This window comes from Paramisgurnus dabryanus, chromosome 6 (genome assembly GCF_030506205.2).
Source record: "Paramisgurnus dabryanus chromosome 6, PD_genome_1.1, whole genome shotgun sequence".
NCBI lineage: Eukaryota > Metazoa > Chordata > Actinopteri > Cypriniformes > Cobitidae > Paramisgurnus > Paramisgurnus dabryanus.
In genome coordinates, this window is record NC_133342.1 from 1273027 (window position 1) to 1294576 (window position 21550).

Sequence of the window (21550 nt, forward strand, 5' to 3'; positions counted from 1 at the left end):
ATAAACGTTCAGAAAAACATTAAACCACTCAGTATGCATTAACATAACACACATACAAAATCTATGGTGATGGTATGACCTTCATGCACAAAGTCCACATATCATGTCACAGTAATGGCGGGCTGGTCCCCGTGTACGTTTATGTATGTATAATATCATTTTGTAATGTCACAGTTTTGAGATGCACGATAAGGGGAAATAAAATTTGCTAAATCACTTAACAGTGAGAATAGTACCAACACAAATTGTGATCACTGAACCAGCTTTCTATTCTCAATCATGGTGACTGCCATCTACTGCCATCTAGGGTACTTGTTTATATATTGCAAAAGTTGCACAACAAGGAAATCTTGGAGTTCAGGGAAAACGAAACTGACCTGTTGTCGATCCGAGCACAGTGTGTATTTCCCTTTTTCTTGTTTAGATACAGTAAAATGGCAGACGCCAATGTTCCTTTGGCTCAGGATCAGTTCAGCTGTTCAATCTGTCTGGATCTACTGAAGAATCCAGTGACCATCAACTGTGGACACAGTTACTGCATGAACTGTATTACAGGCTACTGGGATCAGAAAAGAGTCTACAGCTGCCCTCAATGCAGACAGACCTTCACTACAAGACCTGTTTTAGGTAAAAACACCATGCTGGATGAAGTGGTGGAGAAACTGAAGATGACTAAACTACAAGATGCTTGTCCTGATCACTGTTATGCTGAAGCTGGAGATGTGGAGTGTGACGTCTGTACTGAGAGAAAACACAAAGCTGTCAAGTCCTGTCTGGTGTGTCTGAACTCTTACTGTCAAAATCATCTTGAACAACATGAGAATTTATTCAAAGGGAAGAAGCACAACCTGATAGATGCCACTGGACGACTTCAGGAGATGATCTGCCCTCAACATAAGAAACTGTTAGAGTTTTACTGTCGTACTGATGAGCTCTGTATATGTTACCTGTGTATGGCAGGCATGCACAAAAATCACAATACTATAACAGCCGAAGAAGAGAGGACAGAGAAACAGGTATGACGACACAGATTAATATGCTAAGATCACCAGTTCTGCTTCAATATAAATGTTCTTAAACTTCATATTAAAAAGGAATCATTGTAAAGTAGTTTTTGAAGAATCTCATGAGGGAGTGTCAGCTGAGTTTCTTTTTCCCCCTGGACTTTACATGACTCACACAGACCTTTCCTGACTATGTCTTGAGGGCTATAGAACAATTTTAGACTAATGGAAATATTTCTATGATTCTCTTAAACTTCAGCTCTCATGTGCAATGTAATTTCTAATGTATATAATAAATACAGAAACAACTTAAGAAAACACAGGGAAAATTCCAGGAGAGAATCCAGGAAAGACAGCAGGAGCTTCAGGAGCTGAGAGATGCTGTAAAGGCTCATAAGGTGAGTTTTGATCAGAAGATCAACTGCTGATGACTTTCACTGAAGTCCACTGTGGGTAACAGACTGTGTGATGTAAGAGCTGAGTGAATGCTGCTGATTCTAATGCTCCTCTCTCTGTGTGTCCTAACAGCGCTCTGCACAGACAGCAGTGGACGACACTGAGAGGATCTTTACTCAACTGATCACATCCATTGAGAGAAGACGATCTGAGGTGACACAGCTGATCAGAGATCAGGAAAAGACTGCAGTGAGTGAAGCTGAAGGACTCTTGAAGCGACTGGAGCAGGAGATTGAAAATCTGAGGAGGAGAGACGCTGAGCTGGAGCAGCTTTCACACACAGATGATCACATTAATTTCATCCAGGTAAAAACAGTACAGTGGTCTTTAGGAAAGAGATGAGCATGCTTTACAGAGATTGTTTTTTCTAATTAATGTTTGTCTTTATGTTTTTGAAGAGTTTCCAGTCTCTCTCTGTTCCTCCTGGATCTTCATACTCACTCAACATCACTGTCAGTTCTTTCCTCTCTTTTGATGATGTAGTAAAATCTGTGTGTCATTTGAGAAAAAAACTGGAGGATTTCTGCAAAGAAGAGATAGAAAAGATATCTGATAGGGGTACAGTAAAGAGTCATTCTTTTGCTCTTTAGAATGCATTATCATGTTTAAATACAAAACGGGTACATATTAAAGGTGCAGTGTGTACATTTTAGCAGCATCTAGTGGTGATGTTGCGAAATGCAACAACAGCTTAATCCATTGCTCACCCTCGCTTTTGAAACACATAGAGAAGCTACGGTAGCCGCCACCGAACAACATGTCATCGTCGGAGACAACTAAGTAAAAAAAATTGTCCGTTAAGGGCTTTCGTAGAAAAATGGTGGCACAAAATGGCGACTTCTATGTAAGGGGACCCTCGTGTTTGTAGATAAAAAGGTCTCGGTCTAAGGTAATAAACACATATCGGTTCATTATGAAAGGTCTTTATACCCCCTTGATAATATAGTTTTGTATATTATTTGCATTTCTGTCAAGATCTCCTTCTAAAAATTACACACTGCACCTTTAAAATGAATCTGAAATATTTTAGATGCTTTTTCAGTTATTTACAATAAAATGTTTATTTTCCATAGTGAAACACACAGAGATTTTTTCCAGCTGTGAACCCAAGACCAGGGAAGAATTCCTCCAATGTAAGTTACTGTTATCATTTAAAGGAACAATGTGTAGTTTTTTAAGTATTTTATTAATCAAAATCAATGTCTTTATTCATAAATATATCCTCATTGGTGTGACCTCTGGCAATGATCTGACTTTTCTTGGTAAGCTTAGAATTTCTTCTCTTTACTTACACTGAACGGGTAAGTCCAATGAGGCTTCCATGTCGTTCCGCCATATTGAAAAACTGTAGCAGAGAGGGATAAAAAGCACTAGCCTGCTGCAATGCTTTTTCCACAACACATTTTCGTTCAGAACACGTGAACCAGCTGAAATGGACAAGGAGATCAGTGAATACATAACGGCTACTGTAGTTGCAACACGCATTTGTAAAAGCGAGGCGCACTGCGTTGTCAGGAGTAAAAAAAACATTCTTGTTGCTATAGCTGCTTCTGCGTAGAGAAAAATAGCAGAGAGTGTACAAGGGTGGGATTATGCTAATACGGCAGCAGTCATGGGTGGAGATTGGAACTGTCACGTCAGATTACCAAGAAAATCAGATCAGCTTGATCTCTGAGACATTTTTATGGGAATTTAAAAATAAATGAGTGGGTAAATTTCTTTTATCATCTAAGGGTGATTGAGTACACACACTGCTGACACCATAAAGTGCCTTACTATAGACCCTTTTACTGTTTGTACACAATGATGACGTGCAGCATATGCGAGCACATCTTGGTAACAGAAGTATGGCAAGAACCAGCAGTGAAGCAACACAGACAGAGAAAGTTATTTTAAAAAGTTTTAAAAAGCTACCAGATCCGTGTACTATAGAGGAGTGGATAGAAAATGTTAGCAGATGCCCAAATATAAAGTGGCCAGATACATATATACGTATATTCAGTGTTTGAATTGAGGGGGGGCTGGGGTGGTCTCGGACCTCCTATAAACATTGAGGGACCCCTATAAAGCACAAAAATTTAAATTTGGGGGGCCCCCTGGTTTTACTCAAATTCAAATAAAACACTAGATGAATTTAAAATTATCGTGCTGTGCTGCCACAAAGCGATTCTGTCCATTATTTGTCCAAAAAATTCACAATAAACTAATCTAAAAGATTAATTAAATTAAAATATTTTCTTGAGGAATTGACAGATATTTAGATTTAGGATTGGGTTAGGGGCTTTTTTAAACTATTATTTAACATTAAATTGAGGGGTCAAAAGTGGTTAGGGTTTGAGCTAAAGGTATAGTGGAAGATTTTCCTGAATTTTACAAAAGAACCACTCTCTCCAGTTTCTCCACAAGAAAATGCAATTGCGCAACACTCTACCTGGTCCCGAGAGGGAACGCCTATTAAACGTGTGCACGAGAGAGCATGCACGAGCCTAGTTCTTCTCATGCACACTCTGTTTACAAGTTTCTGTCGGCAAGGCTAATACATTGAGATGTTTACTGTGTCTCCGCGGTTCGTGAGTTGTGCCAGGGCTAGCATCGCTAATCATAACTTACATCAACTAGCAGTGATTTTAAATGGATTTCTCCAAATAGCATGCCAAACTTTACCTGTCGGGTAGAAACTTTGCGACTGAGGCATCAGTGGGAAGCCCAACCTGTCCTTTTAGCGCATGCCAGTGTGTGAAATAATCTCCCAAAAACACCCTGGTCTTGTTTCTTTCTTCAGAGGCCTTTCTCTTCTTGTCATACAATTCATAGACACTTTTTCTTTTGCGACCCTCAGACATTTTGAAAAAACACAGCGAAACCACAAGCTTCAATGATTGTCTGAAACCGTAGCTTACCACACATATACACCTGAAAGTGCGCATGTGCAGAAAGCGAATCTAGGGACGAGCACGTACAACAGCTTTACGTAAACATATCACCAGAATTATTGACAACTAGGATGACCAATAGTCTTGTTGATCCACCCGGAAAAAGAAAATCCTCCGCTATCCCTTTACGGGTAATTTTTTTATTTTATTAAAACGTTGATCCAGGAACACCTCTTACTTTGTGAAATCACAGCAACCCTATAATGATGGGGGCTTGGCCAGAGCGGCTTAGCTAGGGGACCCCCATAATCTTTGACATAATTCGAACACTGCCTATATTAGTATATTATATTAGTGCAACCAAACACAACAACCAGACATTTTGATGCTGGGAAACCGTTTTGAGTCGCTAACACGTTAGAACCACTGGGGAACAACACCACTTCCGTTGCCAAGATGCGCGCGCATGCTTTTTGATCACGTGCGCTGTAAAAGTCTATACTTTTTATTAGGTGTGTTCCCTGGGGGTCGAACCCATGACCTTTCCACTGCTTTACCAATTGAGCTACAGAAACAAAATTAGCATATGTACAAAGCAAAAACTAATCTTACATTGCATTTCATCAACACAATTTTTACATCATAAACAGAAAAAAATTACAGTTTCCACATTTCTATTCAGATTTATTGTTTGTATTTTTTTACTCAGATTTCCATCAACTGACAGCAGATTCAAACACAGTGTATGCATCTCTCTGTCTGTCTGAGGGAAACAGCGTGATTACTTACATTGACACAGTCCAGCCATATCCTGATCATCTGGACAGATTTGCCTGTTATCCTCAGGTGTTGTGTAGTGAGAGTGTGAGTGGACGCTGTTACTGGAAGGTTGAGTGGAGTGGTGTGGTATATATATCAGTGTCATATAAGAGCATCAACAGGAAGGAATGGAGTAATAAGAGTATGTTTGGACGTAATGATCAGTCTTGGTGTTTGTGCTGCTCTGACTCTATTTGTTCATTCATGCACAATAACAATAAAACTGAACTCCCAGTAGTGTTCAGATCTTCTAGAATAGGAGTTTATGTGGATCACAGTGCAGGATCTCTGTCCTTCTACAGCGTCTCTGACACAATGATTCTCATCCATAGAGTCCAAACCACATTCACTCAACCTCTCTATCCTGGGTTTTATGTTAGTAGATCTGCGTTAACCAGAAGCGGTAGAGTAAAACTGTGTAATGTAACAAAATAACTAACAAAGATATTCTACAAATCATATAGTGTTGTTTCAGAGATTCTCGATAATAAAACCTCAGCTTATCTAAAGCAAATGACAGTCTTATAAGCAACCTAAGTGCATTTCTCAAGGGCCAAACGACGGCAATTTATTGACACCTACAGTATTTGCTAGGTTTAAACCTGCCATTTTCAGTTCCAAACACATAGCTTTTTAACCAATGCTACACTAGCCCTTAATTAAATAACATGTCAGATATTACCAAAACATTTCTTCAGATGAATCTAATAATAAATGGAATATGGGACTGAAATTAGAATGTAAGAATTGTCTATGACATCAGCAAAACAAATCATCTGTGGGTATTTAGGTGCATAATTGTTATTTGTTTGTATGACTGTGTGTTTTATGTGAAAATATTTGCGTTTGCTTGTAAAAAAAAAAATTATTTTTATGTATGCAATTTGATGTAGATTTTACAGTTTTTTATATCTAAAATAACTCAAAAGTGAAACTTTCTTTATATCTATGAATGATAAAAGAGTTTTATTGTTTCTTGTTTTATTATATGTAGTCACAACATAAAACTTTTTGATGTAACCGTTGTCAAAATCTCTATTTACCTCGCCATCATGTGCCACCACCACCTGGTCTTCCACCATCCCTTATGTGCCACCTGCATCTCTCCCTCATCAGCTCTGTGTAGATGTAATAATAAACAATTGTCAATTGTTTAAAATCATCAATATTAATAAACTGTGTCAATTCAAATAACTATCGTCTGTGTAACATGACAACTGTATTAAACAATATTAATAGAAATAATATTTTCAGCTGACATTGACTCTCTTCTCTACATTACATTACATTATTACATTGCTTGCTAGTACGGTTTAATCTTAGCCACAGTACTCTGCAACTTTTGTTGTCCACCGATTTTTCTTCTGCTTTTAGTAATGTAAAGCTGCTTTGAAACAATTAAACAATTGTGAAAAGTGTTTTATAAATAAAACTGACTTGATATCACAGGTTTGGCCTTCATATTGATATAAAATGTGACACTGTCTGTGAAATCCAGACTAAAGTCTCATAACTCTTATGAGAAAGTTTGATATCAACCATTAATTCCACTATATTTCAAACTTTAATTTTACTCTGTCGATATATAAAAATATTTTCACAGAATGTTCTTTGCATTAGGATGATTTTATAACAGTAAATCATAAAAAATACTTTAGCTGGGTTTGTACAGCCAGGGTCACGTAAATAAAATATGATTAAGATGTGGAAGAATTATACATTTACGGTAACAACACATTTTTTTTTATTGAACAAGATTTGTATCCTCTCAAACTGCTGTGTTGACTTTAAAACTGCCATCTAGTGGACTTTTGTAAGAAGTGTTTAACTGGAAGCAAGTTGCGCAACAAGGAAATGCTTGAGTTTAGGGAAAACGAAAGTAACCGGCTGTCGATCGGAGCACTGTATGTATTTCTCTTTCTTTGTCCCTAATACGGTAAAATGGCAGAAGCTTCTATTTCAGTATCTCAGGATCAGTTCATCTGTTCAGTCTGTCTGGATCTACTGAAGGATCCTGTGGCCATTCCCTGTGGACACAGTTACTGTATGAGCTGTATTACAGACTACTGGGATCAGAAGAAAGACTACAGCTGCCCTCAGTGCAGACAGACCTTCACTACAAGACCTGTTTTAGGTAAAAACACCATGCTGGCTGAAGTGGTGGAGAAACTGAAGAAGACTAAACTACAAGCTGCCCGTCCTGATCACTGTTATGCTAAACCTGGAGATGTGGAGTGTGACGTCTGTACTGAGAGAAAACACAAAGCTGTCAAGTCCTGTCTGGTGTGTCTGAACTCTTACTGTCAAAATCATCTTGAACAACATGAGAATTTATTCAAAGGCAAAAAGCACAACCTGATAGACGCCACTGGACGACTTCAGCAGATGATCTGCCCACAACATGAGAAACTTTTAGAGTTTTACTGTCGTACTGATGAGCTCTGTATATGTTATCTGTGTATGGCAGGCATGCACAAAAATCATAATACTATATCAGCTGAAGAAGAGAGAAACGAGAAACTGGTATGACAACACTGATTATTATGCTGATACTACCAGTTCTGCTTCATTATAGAAGTTTCCTTATGTTTCCCTTAAAAATATTTTACCCTACAGAAACAACTGAAGGAGACACAGAAAAAATACCAGGAGAGAATCCAGGAGAGCCAGAAGAAGCTTCAGGAGCTGAGAGATGCTGTGGAGACTCATAAGGTGAGTTTTGATCAGAAGAACAACTGCTGTCTGCTGTTTCAGATCTGTTTCAGACTCAGTTAGGACTCTCATCCAATCAGTCAGTGAGGAGTTCAGTGCTGGATGACTTTCACTGAAGTCCACTGTGTGTAGGGCTGGGCAAAAAAATAGATTTTTCGATTAATCATTTTTTTAAAACGTGGTCGATTCAGAATCGATTCTCAAATAGCAGAATCGATTTTTCCCCCCGATTTTTTTCTGCAAACATTGAACGTAAGATTAATGTTAATCAAATTACTAGTCTTCTTCACTAGATGTCACCCTCTTTTTTGCCTTGCGCGATGTTACCAAGGAGCCTGTCATTCTTACATTCAGTGCTTAAAATGGCGGTTTCAGGTGCTTCATCGACGTTGATGCCACCTTCACATAAAAAGTAAGAGGTTTGGAACCTTTTTAGATTTCGCAAGCAAGACGACAACGTTAGTGTTGTGGCTTTTAATTTCTTTTTATGAATTACCCACTTGTAAACTGCTGTTCACTGTTATTTTTATTAATATAGTATTTGTATTAAATCTATATTCATTGAGTTGAATCGAGAATCGAGTATAAAAACCGACCCGAGAATCGGAATCGAAAATTGAATCGAGAATCGAAATCGAATCGATTTGATAGCTTGTGAATCGAAATTGAATCGATCTGGAACATCTGAATCGATACCCAGCCCTAACTGTGTGTAACAGACTGTGTGATGTACCAGTAAGAGCTGAGTGAATGCTGCTGATTCTAATGCTCCTCTCTCTGTGTGTCCTAACAGCGCTCTGCACAGACAGCAGTGGACGACACTGAGAGGATCTTTACTCAACTGATCCGATCCATTGAGAGAAGACGATCTGAGGTGACACAGCTGATCAGAGATCAGGAAAAGACTGCAGTGAGTCGAGCTGAAGGACTCTTGAAGCGACTGGAGCAGAAGATTGATGATCTGAGGAGGAGAGATGCTGAGCTGGAGCAGCTTTCACACACAGATGATCACATCCATTTCCTCCAGGTAACAGAGATCTGATAAACATGACAGTGGTCTTTAAGAATTAAAGAGTAAGAGAATGTAGTGAAATGTTTATGTTGTTTGTCTTTGTGTTTGTGCAGAGTTTCCAGTCTCTCTCTACTTCTCTTGAATCTACAGACTCACTCAACATCACTGTCAGTTCTCTCCTCTCCTATGATGATGTAGGAAAATCTTTGTCTCATCTGAGAGAGAAACTGAAGGATTTCTGCAGAGAAGAGATAGAAAATATATCTGATAGAGGTAAAATGTCATTTATTTGATTTTCAGAATGCATTATAATGTTGAAATAATGTATATCAAAATATATCTGAAATATATAATCACTATTGCCAATATTTACAATACAATGTTTATTTTCCGTAGTGAAATGCATTATGATTTTTCCTGTGCCTGAACCCAAGACCAGGGAGGAGTTCCTTAAATGTAAGTTGTTACTATTAGAATATGTAGTATATGGACAAAAGTATTGGGACACACCACTTAATCATTCTATTCAGGTGTTACAATCAGACCCATTGCCACAGGTATAAAATGCACTTTACAAACATCTGTGAAACAAAATGGTCATTCTGAAGAAGACCTCAGTGACTTCAAGCATCCATGGTACTTTAATAAGATGCCACCTTTGCATTTAAATGGTTTGTAAAAAAATTCTGCTGGATATTCCATGGTCAACTGGTATTACTGCAAAGTGGAAGCATTTACAGCAACTTAGCCACCAAACCAATCCTCTTCTGATTCATTAATTGAAAACTTCCACTGGAATTATAAATGCAAGAACTGTGCGGCGGGATCTTCATGGAATGGGTTTCCATGGCTGAGCAGCTGCATGCAAGCCTCACATAACCAATGCCGAGGGTCAGAAGGAGTGGTGTAAAGTGGATTGATAAATCACGCTTCTCTGTTTAGCTGTCAGATAGGTGAGTTGGCAGATGCAAACACCTTTGTGATGAACTGTTACAGAGTTTACCAGGCCAGCCAAGCCTTCCCATCCAATATCCGTCCCTGACTTCATAATGTGCTACAGAATGAATGGGCAAAATTCCAACATAAATGTTCCCAAATCTTTTTGAAAGCCTTCCAAGAAAAGTGGAAGCTGTAATAGCTGCAAAGGGGGGACCAACTTTACATCCATATTAAAGTCTAATATACTTGAATGCAATGCCATTGAAGTCCCTGTTTGTGTGATGGTCAGGGATCCCAATACTTTTATCCATATAGTGTATATAGAGCGAGAATGTTGTATTTCATCATCAGCCAATTTGATGTTTTCACATTTCTATAAAAAAATTAATTTGTTTTATTTTACTTAGATTCCCACCAGCTGACACTGGATTCAAACACAATAAATAAACTTCTCTGTCTGTCTGATGGAAACAGAGTGATTACTAACACTGGCACAGTCCAGCCGTATCCTGATCATCCAGATAGATTTGATGAACCTCAGGTGTTGTGTAGTGAAAGTGTGAGTGGACGCTGTTACTGGGAGGTTGAGTTGAGTGGTTGGGTTGGTTTATCAGTGTCATATAAGAGCTGTAGCAGAAAGGGAGTGCGTGATAAGTGTTGGTTTGGATATAATGATCAGTCCTGGTGTTTGTACCACCCTGACTCTGATTGTTCATTCTGGCACAATAACAATCGAACAAAACTCCCTGAAGTGTCCAAATCTTCTAAAATAGGAGTGTATGTGGATCACAGTGCAGGATCTCTGTCCTTCTACAACGTCTCTGACACAATGACCCTCATCCACAGAGTCAACACCACATTCACCGAACCTCTCTATCCTGGGTTTTACATTTTTAAATCAAGCTCAAGAGTGAAACTGTGTGCTGTAACAAAATAAATGAGACAGAGATTCTACTTATAATATTGTCATGTCACAGGTTTGAGCTCTATGATATAATTTGCTAATTCATTTATGTAACGCTTTTATCCAAAGGCTTGAACATACAATTGATCATTCAATTCATAATTGATCATTGATCATACACGGTAGATATTTCATGAGTATAAAATAACTTCAAAATGAAACTTCCTGCATGATGAACATTTTTTTTTCTCATATTTCTTGTGTGTATTAAATCTGCATATTAAAACCATTAACTCTTTCTGATGTTTGTTTGTCAAAGTTACTTTAGAAAATTATTCTAAAGTCTCCACTTTATTATTTTAATCTATGTAAGAACAAATGTTTACTTTTGTTTTAAAATATTTACATACAAATAAATGCAATAATATTTGCTAACATCTTTTGACACAGTAACCATATTTTATTTTACATTAACTGTAATTTTCCCACCATTTTTACATCTCTTACCGGCTTTAAAAATTGTATCTCTAACCAGAAGATACATTGGCTACTTTCACTTAAGTGCAATATTGACTGCTATTGCTAGGGGGCGCGCAAAGACTAAAGTTGGATTCAGTGTGCTATTCACTCTCCCAAAAAGCGCGCATATTTACAAAAAATATAAGCCGAGGTAGAAATTATTATACATTTATACAATTATACGTATCATACAAAGAAGTTTTATATTGCTTCAAATATCGTATTAAACTATCAAAACGAATATGGAGGGGTTAATGAAATAAAACTGCCTGTATTTAGAACGTTTTCAATTTTCTTAAATTAAAAAAAATCATTGTTTGTGTTTAATTTAATCACGGTGAGGCGCGTCTCGTCCTCAGGTCTCGAAGCGTGTCGCGCGCCCCCGCCCCCCCAAACCGAACACGAGTGTGCCCACGAGAAATGCAGCGCGGGATAAACCCTGTCGAATCCACATGCACAGGAAAAATTATCGAAAAAAAAACCCAGCAAACGCTTGAGTAAGGAGCAACAGAAAGTCCCCCGCTGACGGTAAGTCTTTTCCATTTTCAGTAGGTTTAATTGTTTTTTTTATTGATAATTTATTTTAGTTGGATAAATAAAATCAGCTTGGAAAACCCGTCTTCATTTGTAGAGCCATGCAGAGCACACAGAAATAAGCTGGATTGATATCTATACCAAGTAAAGAACTTAACACCTGTGCGAGTGTAAATAAAAGATATTGTAGACTTATTTATTTCTGGAGTTAAGCAAAAAACAGCCACGGAATTCACGTGGCTCATCTGAGACTGGAGAGGGGCGTGTGTCCAGGGGTACATGAACAAAGTCTTCCAGGAATATCTCAACAAATTTGTGGTAATTTACATTGACAACATTCTCATCTACTTTTCCTCCCTCTCTGAACATCATCACCACATCAATCTGGTCTTGGAAAAACTACGGGAACATCAGTTACCTAAAACTGGAGAAGTGCGAGTTCCATACCACAGAAGTACAATTTCTGGGCTACGTAATCAATTAGCACGGAGTACAGATGGACCAGAGTCAACTTTTACGAAGGTTCATCCACAATTATAGCATCATCAGTGCACCACTTACCTCTTCTGTGAAGGGTCGCTTGAAGTCCTCATCTCCTGAAGCCATCACAGCCTTCCATAACCTCAAGGAAGCCTTCCAGTCTGCACCGGTACTGGTCCATCAGAATCCTTACCCTCCTTTTCGTAGTTGAGGTTGACGTCTCCTCCACTGGTGCTGGAGCCATACTCTCTCAGCCGCAGGGGAACCCCTCGCGACTTCATCCATGTGCCTATTTTTCCAAGAAACTGTCCCAGGCGGAGCGGAATTATGACATCGGAAGTCGAGAACTACTCGCCATAAAACTTGCTCTTGAAGAATGGAGACACTGGCTGGGGGGAGCAAATCATTGACTGGAAGTGATCACCGATCATCGTAACTTGGAATACCTGAGAGAAGCCAAGAGATTAAATCCTTGCCAGGCCCGTTGGGCCCTCTTCTTCACCCGCTTCGATTTTGTGGTAATCTACAGACCTGGGAGTAAGAATCTCAAGGCTGATACCCTCTCTCGCCTACATAACTCTCCGTTAGAGAATCACCTAACCGAATCTATCCCCCCTCCAGCTGTGTTTGTCTGCCCAATCGTCTGGGACCTAGATGAACAGATTAATCAAGAAAATTTCCTACATCCCGCTCTGCCGGAAATCCCGAAAGGCCTTTTCTTTGTACCCAAACAGTTTTGCACCGAACTCTGCTCACTCCGCTCCGGGCTCTGGACATCCAGGTAGCAGGGTTCTAAATTAACATAAAAACATAATTTTTGTTAATAAAAACTTACTAGCCAGTTTGGCGATGATGCATGAGGCATTGCATGCATGATTAATAACGCTCTGTTTTCGGCACGTGCCCCAGTGTAAATCTTTTGTACCCAGGTGTAAATCTCAAGTTTAAATTTTAGCAGTTAACTAGTGTATTCCTTTACAAATATAAAAGCGGCAAAAACAGATTTATATGCGATGTAGTTACCCAATTTACGCATGTAAAAGCGACGAAGCAGTCGCATTGACGCGTGCACGTATCCATGTCCGTGCGCGTCCTTGCCTTCATCCGTGCACAACTGCATTCAAAAGGTGACACCACACGAGTGAGTAATTATGAAAACATGACGAGAAGTACGTTTCTAAATAATTATGATAATCTTATTTTGACCGGATAATTTTTGGCTTCTGTAGATGTAGATCAGAAATGTTTTGTGCAAAGCAGGGAAAGGGAAGCAGAAAGGAGAGATGATGAGTTTAAGGGAGGTAAGACAAACTACATCCTCACGCAAGAAAATATTCTTGTAAACATAAGTTTCTAATCATTGCTATCATTGTTTAATGTAGAAAATATTTCTCTGCTGTCATTATTTCCAAACATTTTATGCCATTTATGCCTCCAAACATGTTAATAATGTTAGGTATGATACATATTTATCTTTCGCAGTACCTGTAGAATAGTGGGTTAAGCAAATGACATTGTATAGAAGTGTTGCACACTTCTTGCACACAGCAGGCTTTCAAAAAAATGGGGGGCCTGTGCCCTAGTAAAGCTTTATGTCTATCGACAGAGAAACGAAGAAAGCAGCTTATGTTTGATCACAAAATGTTGTTATGTTTTGTCAGGATTGTCGCATGTACGCGAAAGTAAAAAACGAATCATTGTTGCATTCAGTGGCACTCATAATTTCTCTTATTTTCAACGGAAAAAATTTGGCTAGTGGAAATGCGGATTGGCTGGTGGTCAAAAAAGTTAATTTAGAACCCTGCACAGGATGTCTCTCACTTCATTCAGGGATGCTCAGTCTGTAACATAACCAAAACCCCCAGGAAGCTACCTATGGGTAAATTGGCACCACACCCTATACCTCAGCGTCCATGGTCCCACCTTGACGGATCTACCTAAGTCCAATAACCATACTTGCATCTTCGTGGTTGTAGACCGTTTCTCTAAGGGCTGTAAACTCATACCTCTGCCTAAACTCCCCACTGCCTTTGAAACCGCAGAAGCCCTTTTCAACAATGTGTTCTGCAACTTCGGCATTCCAGAGGGCACCGTGTCGATCCTTTTTTAAACTTTTTGGAGTAACAGTCAGTTTATCATCGGGATACCATCCTCAAACCAATGGCCAGACTGAGCGTAAGAACAAGGAGATTGGATGCTACCTGCGTACATACTGCCACCAGTACCAGGACAGCTGGAGCTGCTATCTCCCTTGGGCTGAATACGCCCAGAATTCAATTCCTCAATAGACTACCGGATAGAGGTCTACACGGGTCCAAAAATTCCTACCCGAACCCAATCAGACCCGCAAATGTGCTACACTGAACTGACCCGGACCCGTCTGTTGTTTTGAAAGCTGGACCCGGACCCGACCCAGACCCGTCTATTATTTAAAAGCTGGACCCGGATCCGACGAAGACCCATCTATTATTTAAAATCTGGACTCGAACCGTCCGGGAAGACACAGACCCGACCGGCAAATATTCTTAGCTAAATGTTATTAAGTCAATAAACAAGTAGCGAAAATTAAACTTTTTGTCTTACCCATAGAAGTTAGTCTTCCCCCTCCTTGTACCTGTCTGTGTGATGCACAATCCTTATTTCCAAGAAAGTTCCATCCATGTTATTCCTCTCTTGACGATTGAAATGTTTAATGCTTATTCCAGCTTTTAAAGTCCACTTTACAGTCATGGTGATTAATAACGCAGTTTTACATCGGGTCAACTTGCTTAATAATGTTTGCCCATTTAGATTATAATAACGATTGCTCGTTCAGTGCCATGGCTGCTATCATTAGCTTTGCTTCTTTGCTATCATCTCTGTGCTCTTTGAGTCGCGAAAACTTTAGATATAACAGCAAGACGGTCAATTTATAATATTATTATAAAAATTAGAGAAGTCAGTGCAAAATGCGTGGTACGGCGGAATAGGTCCCGCCTTCTAAATAAAAGAGCCAATTGTCAAAGGTAAAGTCATTGCGTCTCACTGCAGAAGCTCCTGACTGGTAGCCAGAGACACATTAAAAGAGCACATGCGCGTTAGCTGCCTCGTTGGAGCAACCAAATATAAACTTTTTAACGCAATGTTAGCGTCATAGAAAAAATGTATGCGACAGTTCATCTAAGTTTTTGTTGCTGATTTTGAAATATTTTATTTAAATGAGTGTGTGTTCTCCAAGTCCGATTGACCTGGGGTATTACCCACAATGTTAAACAGACCCGGGACCCGAAGTAATAGATTGAGACCCGACCCGGACCTGGCTGATCATTTAAAATATAGACCCGAACCCGTACGGGTCCCGGGTCAGGTCCCGGGTCTTCGGGTCTCGGGTCTTCCGTGTAGACCTCTACTACCGGACTCACTCCTTTTCAATGTATTCTGGGTTATCAACCTCATCTTTTCCCCTGCTCAGGTGAGCCTTCAGCAGTTCAAACTGTCTATTACTGGTTCCATCAGAGCGAGAGGGTTTAGGACTCGGCCTACGTGCACCTTCAACAGGCTGTGCGGAGGCATGAAGATCAAGCTAGCCGTTGTCGTTCTGATCCTCTCCAGTATCAACCAGGACAGAAGATTTGGGTATCTACCAGGGACATTCGCTACACCAGTCCTGCTGTAAGCTGAGTCCTTGATACATCTGCCCCTTCACCGTTCAGAGGCAGCTGAATGCAGTGACTTACCGGCTCAACCTATCTCCTCAATATCGGATCTCACCCTCTTTTCACGTCTCACTCTTCAAACCATATACTGACCCTGTCTCTCTTCCTTCCGCAGACCCAGACACTGTAGACCAGGGGTAGGCATTCCTGGTCCTTGAGGGCCACCGTCCTGCAAATTTTAGCCCCAAACCTAATCAAACACACCTGAATGTCATTTCCAAGTCTTAATGAAGCCTTTGATTGGGATTTTCAGATGTGTTTGATTAGGGTTGGAGCTAAACTTTGCAGGACAGTGGCCCTCCAGGACCAGAAAAGCGCACCCCTGCTGTAGACGTTCCTCCTCCTCCCGTTCTGATAGAATAAGAGCCCATCTATCAGATCCGCACCATCTTAGATCCATCTCTACTTACTCAGTTTCAAACCGACCATCCAGATCGTCCAGTTCCTAGTCCTCGAGGTAGACCTTGACTGTCAGCACTCCATCACTGGCACCATTCCTCATCATTCACTCCTTCACCTCATTCACTCTCACCTGAGTATTAATCCTCCACACCTGTGCCCCATCATCTTACTTCCTTTATAACCCGCACTCCCCAATTTATTCACTGTCTGGTCTCGACTATGTTGGACTCTAAGACTCAACCATGCTACTTACCAAAGGACTTACCCGTGCTCTTCATCCTGTCGTTGTCTTCCTCGTTTATTCCCTCTTCGAATCCTCATCTGCCATCTACAAAGAAAGACTCTGTAATTCAAAAGCTAAGTGCATATCTGAAGAACTATTTCCATTTACTCACCATTGCTCATTCTTCTGCTGTGTTCATTCAATAAACTACAATATATCTTATTCTGCCTGCTTCTGTCAGGATTTGTATTGAGAAAAATAGACTGAGGCAAGGATCCAATAGCAGATGAAACGAACTTTAATAAAGATTAAATAATAGACCGAGAAAAAACACTGGGCTGAGCCAGGGAGCAAAATGTAGATAACACTGGAGATCGACAACCACCTCAGGTCAGGCTGAGAAAGTCACTAGCACACAAACTGGATATCACAACCGCCATGCTGGTCAGGAGAAAGAAAGTCACTAGCACACACTGGAGATCACAAGCACCAAGCTGGACGTAGAAAACCATCGATTCGAATCGGGGAGAGATGAGATGACCAATCGGCAATTAAGGCCGACAGGTGGCTGGGCAATGATAACGATCCGTCACAGTGCTGCTGGACAGCGGGCATAACCAGAACTCTGGACAGCGATCGGCAATGAAGGCCGACAGATACAGCAGTGCAGCCGTCACAAAATCCTTCAGTGCTGCTGGACAGCGGTCACACACAGGATGAGGCATAGCTGGACACCGGCAGGGCAGAGAGAGGACAATCAGGAAACCGGAGAGGAGAGGAACGGAGGTGCTAAATTCCTAGAGAGAGACGTAGAGCAGAAACAGCAGACAGAACAGGCAGAGGAAAATAATAAAAGACAAAAAGGTCAAAAAATACTAAATAATCCAAAACGGCGAACACGACATGACAAGACAAAGGTTTTACAAGTCAAAGAAGAAAGCAGGTGTCTTCTTGATGCAACACATTTATTGAAAGGTGGTATGCATGTATCTGCAAAGAATATTGAACAGGATTGATTAATTTCTCATGGAGCATCTCAATCTCACCGTTATCTGCTATGTGCATTCACTCGTGTATATAAAGCACTAGGCAGACCTTCGCGAGAGCTCCCCCTAGCTGTCTGTATGATGCAGACCGCCTATTTACACACAAACACACTGCTCTGTAGATCTCTTTTATAATGATAAGGGTGTCCCTGAATAAGAATTTTTATGTAAACACTCAAAACTTAAATGTGGGGGGGTCTTCTGTTTCCTTGTCTTTCATTGAACTAGTACCACACTCTCCCCTACAAAACTAAATGTCTCCTGACATTTCAATTACCATTTTGAACATTTAACCATTTCCACTGCATGAAAAGAGGTGTATCCGTACTAGGAAACTCCTGTAAACACCACTGATTTTCGGATGTATCTACTAGTTCCACTGAGGCTAAACTTCTAATTCCACCAAGTTAGGAAACTCCCGTAATGATACCAATTCGGATGTATCTTGCTGATGGGATATTCCTGTGGTTCATGCAGCCATTTGTTGCCATGGCAAATAATCCCATTGAAGATTTTGTCAGGGGACATTTTCACACCTGCAGAGGTACTGGGATTTCACACCTTTGCACAATTCTAGTGTCTCCATTGGTGTTTAATCTCAACACTGATTGGTTGCTTTTAAAACCCCCTCCCAAAACTCTGACAACTATTGGGACACAACTTTGAAACTTTCCAGTTGAGATCATTTGATTGGTTACACTTTGTATTAAGCCCAACCCAAGCCCTCATAGCTTAGTGACTTGATTGGTTATTTGCCTGCTATGCAGATAGACTACAAACCCCCCCACTATATATATATATATATATATATTCATATTTATATTCATATACACCCCAAAACCCTTATGTAAAATAAAAAAACTTGAATTGAGTTTGAAATGTTTATTTAATAAAAAAAATGAACAATTCACAATTGTCACAATAACAAAATAATATTATACACAAATATTAAAAGTTGCATACATAAACAATACTATTTAAACTCATAAATATACAGACAGAGAAAGCAATATTAGAGTAAAATAAAACAAAATAAAAGCAACAATAAAAATTACATTCAAAGCAGTACAATGTAAAGTAGCAGTGGCGGCTCGTGACTGCTCATCCGAGGGGTGCAAATTCAAAATAAGTGTTCGGAGTGTCATGTGTGTTGCTTGTGTTTTTAAAATGTGTTTGTTGCTTCATGTAAACCATGTGCATCACGGGTTTAGTCAAAACACGTGATGCACATACACGCAGAACACATATTTTGAACCACACAAATGACTGGCTATATACATGTTGTGACAAACTTTGCATCGAGTGCTCACAAAAAAAGAAGTCACCAGCTGCCACTGTAATGTAGTAAATATCTAAATAAAATAAAGCAAGATCAATATAGTTGTTGTTCAAGAAATCAGTCCTACACTGCAAAATAATGACTTTCTTACATAGTATTTTTGTCTCGTTTTCAGTAGAAATATTATTTAAATAAAATGCTTTTTCTTGATGAACAAAATGACCTAAGAAAATAAGTCTAGTTTTAGACAAAATAAATAAATGCACACAATTTAAGTGAATTTGTGCTTAAAACAAGCTAAAATATCTGTAAAAATCTTAAGTTTTCTTTTTTCTTAAAAACTTAATTCAAGCATAATTTTCTCACCCCATTGTTAGATATTTTTGCTTGTTTAGGCACAAATTTACTTAAATTGTATATTTTTGTCTAAAAACTAGACATTTTCTTAGGTAATTTTGCTCATCAAGAAAATACATCTTGATTTAAGAATTTTTAGTTTTTCTACTAAAACAAGATAAAAATCCTAAGTTAGAAACTGATTTTTTGCAGTGTAGATACAATTGCAGAGCTCTGTCTTGGAATTATTCAAGAATTTCTCACTGTAAAACCTAAAAGTTAACTAAACTCAAACCATTTAAGAAAACCGGTTGCATTAAACCATTTAAGTTTTAAAACACATAGATTTGAGTACTGTGAACTTAAACAAATTGAGTCACATGCAGTTATGCACTTATATTTAAGTTCACACTAACTAAATATAAGTGCATTATTGCACAAGACTTAAGTTCACAGTACTCAAATGTATGTTTTTTTTTAAACTTAATGGGTTAAGGCAACCGATTTCCTTAAATGGTTTGAGTTAAGTTAACTGTTAGGTTTTACATTGTAAAGCATATACTTGTCAGCAAACGTAACATTGATGCACCCTCATCTGGACAGACATCTATTTGGAGCCCTTTGGAAATATAAAAGTACATATAAGCATTTGGCATAATACTAATACACATATACGTATACACACACGCGACAAATCAAATGACATAGAATTAAAGTTGTACATTTTAGAAAGTTAACATTAAACCAGTGGTTCTTAACGTAATTCCTGGAGGCCCACTGCCCTGCATGTTTTGTATATCTCTTTTATCTGACAGACGTAGTTCAGTTCATGGAGATCCCTTCTAATGAGCTGATGATTTGAATCAGGTGTGTTAATAAGGGAGACATACAAAATGTGCAGAGCAGTGGGCCTCCAGGAATAAGGTTAAGAACCACTGCATTAAACTGTACAAAGATACAACAATATATGATCAAAGAACTTCATAATACTTCATAAATCTTCTTAATTTTCTGTGTTGATGTCCTCAGAGTCTCTGTGTTGTTCTGCAGCTTCATTACAGTAGGTTACTTCAATATAGTTGTCTATCAAACACAGAATAAAAAAATAGAATCACATACATCATAACACATCTATTTACGATTTAACCTCTTTAATTTAATAATTTAATTATTAAACTTACATCATTTTGGCCAGATTGCAGTGACATCAATTTCTTCAGTGTCTGGATCAGTCTGATGTTTTAGCTTTCACTGTTACTTCATTATATTTCTCTGGCAAACACAGAATTAAAAATCAAAATCACATATCACAATACATCCGTTTACTATTTAACATGTTTGATTTTAATTTAATGTAATCATTGAATGATTAAACATACATCAGCTTTACCCAGAAACCTCTTCATCGTCCACAAAGTTGACCACAGTGTACATGACCTCTGTAAACACAAACATGAATAGACTTCATATTTAAAAAGATGAAGAACAGCAAACATATAACGTTTAAATATATTATGACTCCAAGCTTCTTTACAATTAGCATCAAGGTTCTCTTAAAGTGAAGCTGGCTTTGTTATAAATCAATATAAAGCTATTAAAACAGTCTTGAAAAATAAGCAGCATCTACCAGAACTGAATGAGCTTTTAAATCAACAAAAGATCGTCTGTACCATTTAAAATAGCAGAGAGACACTTGCTAGCTGCTAACATTTCAAACACACGAGTTACTGTTGTTTTGTTTGTTTTAAGCAAATAACGTCTCATCTTGGCTTCTTTAAAGTTTTGTTTTTAAAAATTTAAACATCGAATTGATTCTTTTAACAGCCCGGTTTGAATGTTACTTCGCGTATTTTTAACCTCATGTTTACCGCTGTGTACCACGTATAACCTTAATGTTTTACTGTTTGTGCTTTAAATTCAAACAGTTCTAGTATAAAGACAAAAACGAATCATAGTTAATAACATAATATGAACAAATAGGCAACCGATCAGCGCGATGCAGACAAATGAATTAAATCAAACTTACCTTACTGTTGATGAGCAAACAAACAAATAAGAGACGGAGTAGTCCAGGCAGTAACGGTTCGCGATTTGAATTTTCCCGTCAAGCCCATAGGTTGAGCAGTCGCACCTGAAGGGTGGGGGCAGATGAGTGGGTGCAGGTGCATTCTGGGAAATGTAGTCCTTTTCTTTAATATACTTTTTATAATCCGCGTTTTCACACTATGCATTGTTCTTTATACTTGATTATTAATAAAAAATAAAAAATATTTTTATAAAGTTTATTACGTTTACAAAACATGTTTAGTTGACAAAC

The 21550-nt window shown here is 38.8% G+C and overlaps 2 protein-coding genes and 1 long non-coding RNA gene across 3 annotated transcripts; 2 read left to right on the top strand and 1 right to left on the bottom strand.

Annotated features, from left to right (window-relative positions):
• The first annotated feature begins 328 nt into the window (after nucleotides 1-328).
• LOC135748293 (E3 ubiquitin-protein ligase TRIM16-like) lies at nucleotides 329-6928 on the top strand. The gene is made up of 6 exons (XM_065266476.2): nucleotides 329-1016; nucleotides 1307-1402; nucleotides 1533-1766; nucleotides 1859-2018; nucleotides 2534-2593; nucleotides 5043-6928. The coding sequence occupies exons 1-6, from the start codon at nucleotides 435-437 to the stop codon at nucleotides 5585-5587; spliced, it is 1677 nt and encodes a 558-aa protein (XP_065122548.1). The 5' UTR covers nucleotides 329-434; the 3' UTR covers nucleotides 5588-6928.
• Nucleotides 6929-7062: 134 nt separating this feature from the next.
• On the top strand, nucleotides 7063-11120 carry LOC135748316 (tripartite motif-containing protein 16-like protein). The gene is made up of 6 exons (XM_065266509.2): nucleotides 7063-7675; nucleotides 7769-7864; nucleotides 8658-8891; nucleotides 8990-9149; nucleotides 9273-9332; nucleotides 10223-11120. The coding sequence occupies exons 1-6, from the start codon at nucleotides 7094-7096 to the stop codon at nucleotides 10750-10752; spliced, it is 1662 nt and encodes a 553-aa protein (XP_065122581.1). The 5' UTR covers nucleotides 7063-7093; the 3' UTR covers nucleotides 10753-11120.
• A 9102-nt stretch (nucleotides 11121-20222) lies between these two features.
• On the bottom strand, nucleotides 20223-21344 carry LOC135748359 (uncharacterized). Its single transcript, XR_010532011.2, has 4 exons — nucleotides 21260-21344; nucleotides 20613-20672; nucleotides 20415-20505; nucleotides 20223-20316 (listed from the first exon to the last, which is right to left on the bottom strand). It is a non-coding gene; the product is annotated as an uncharacterized lncRNA (long non-coding RNA).
• Between the last annotated feature and the right edge of the window lie 206 nt (nucleotides 21345-21550).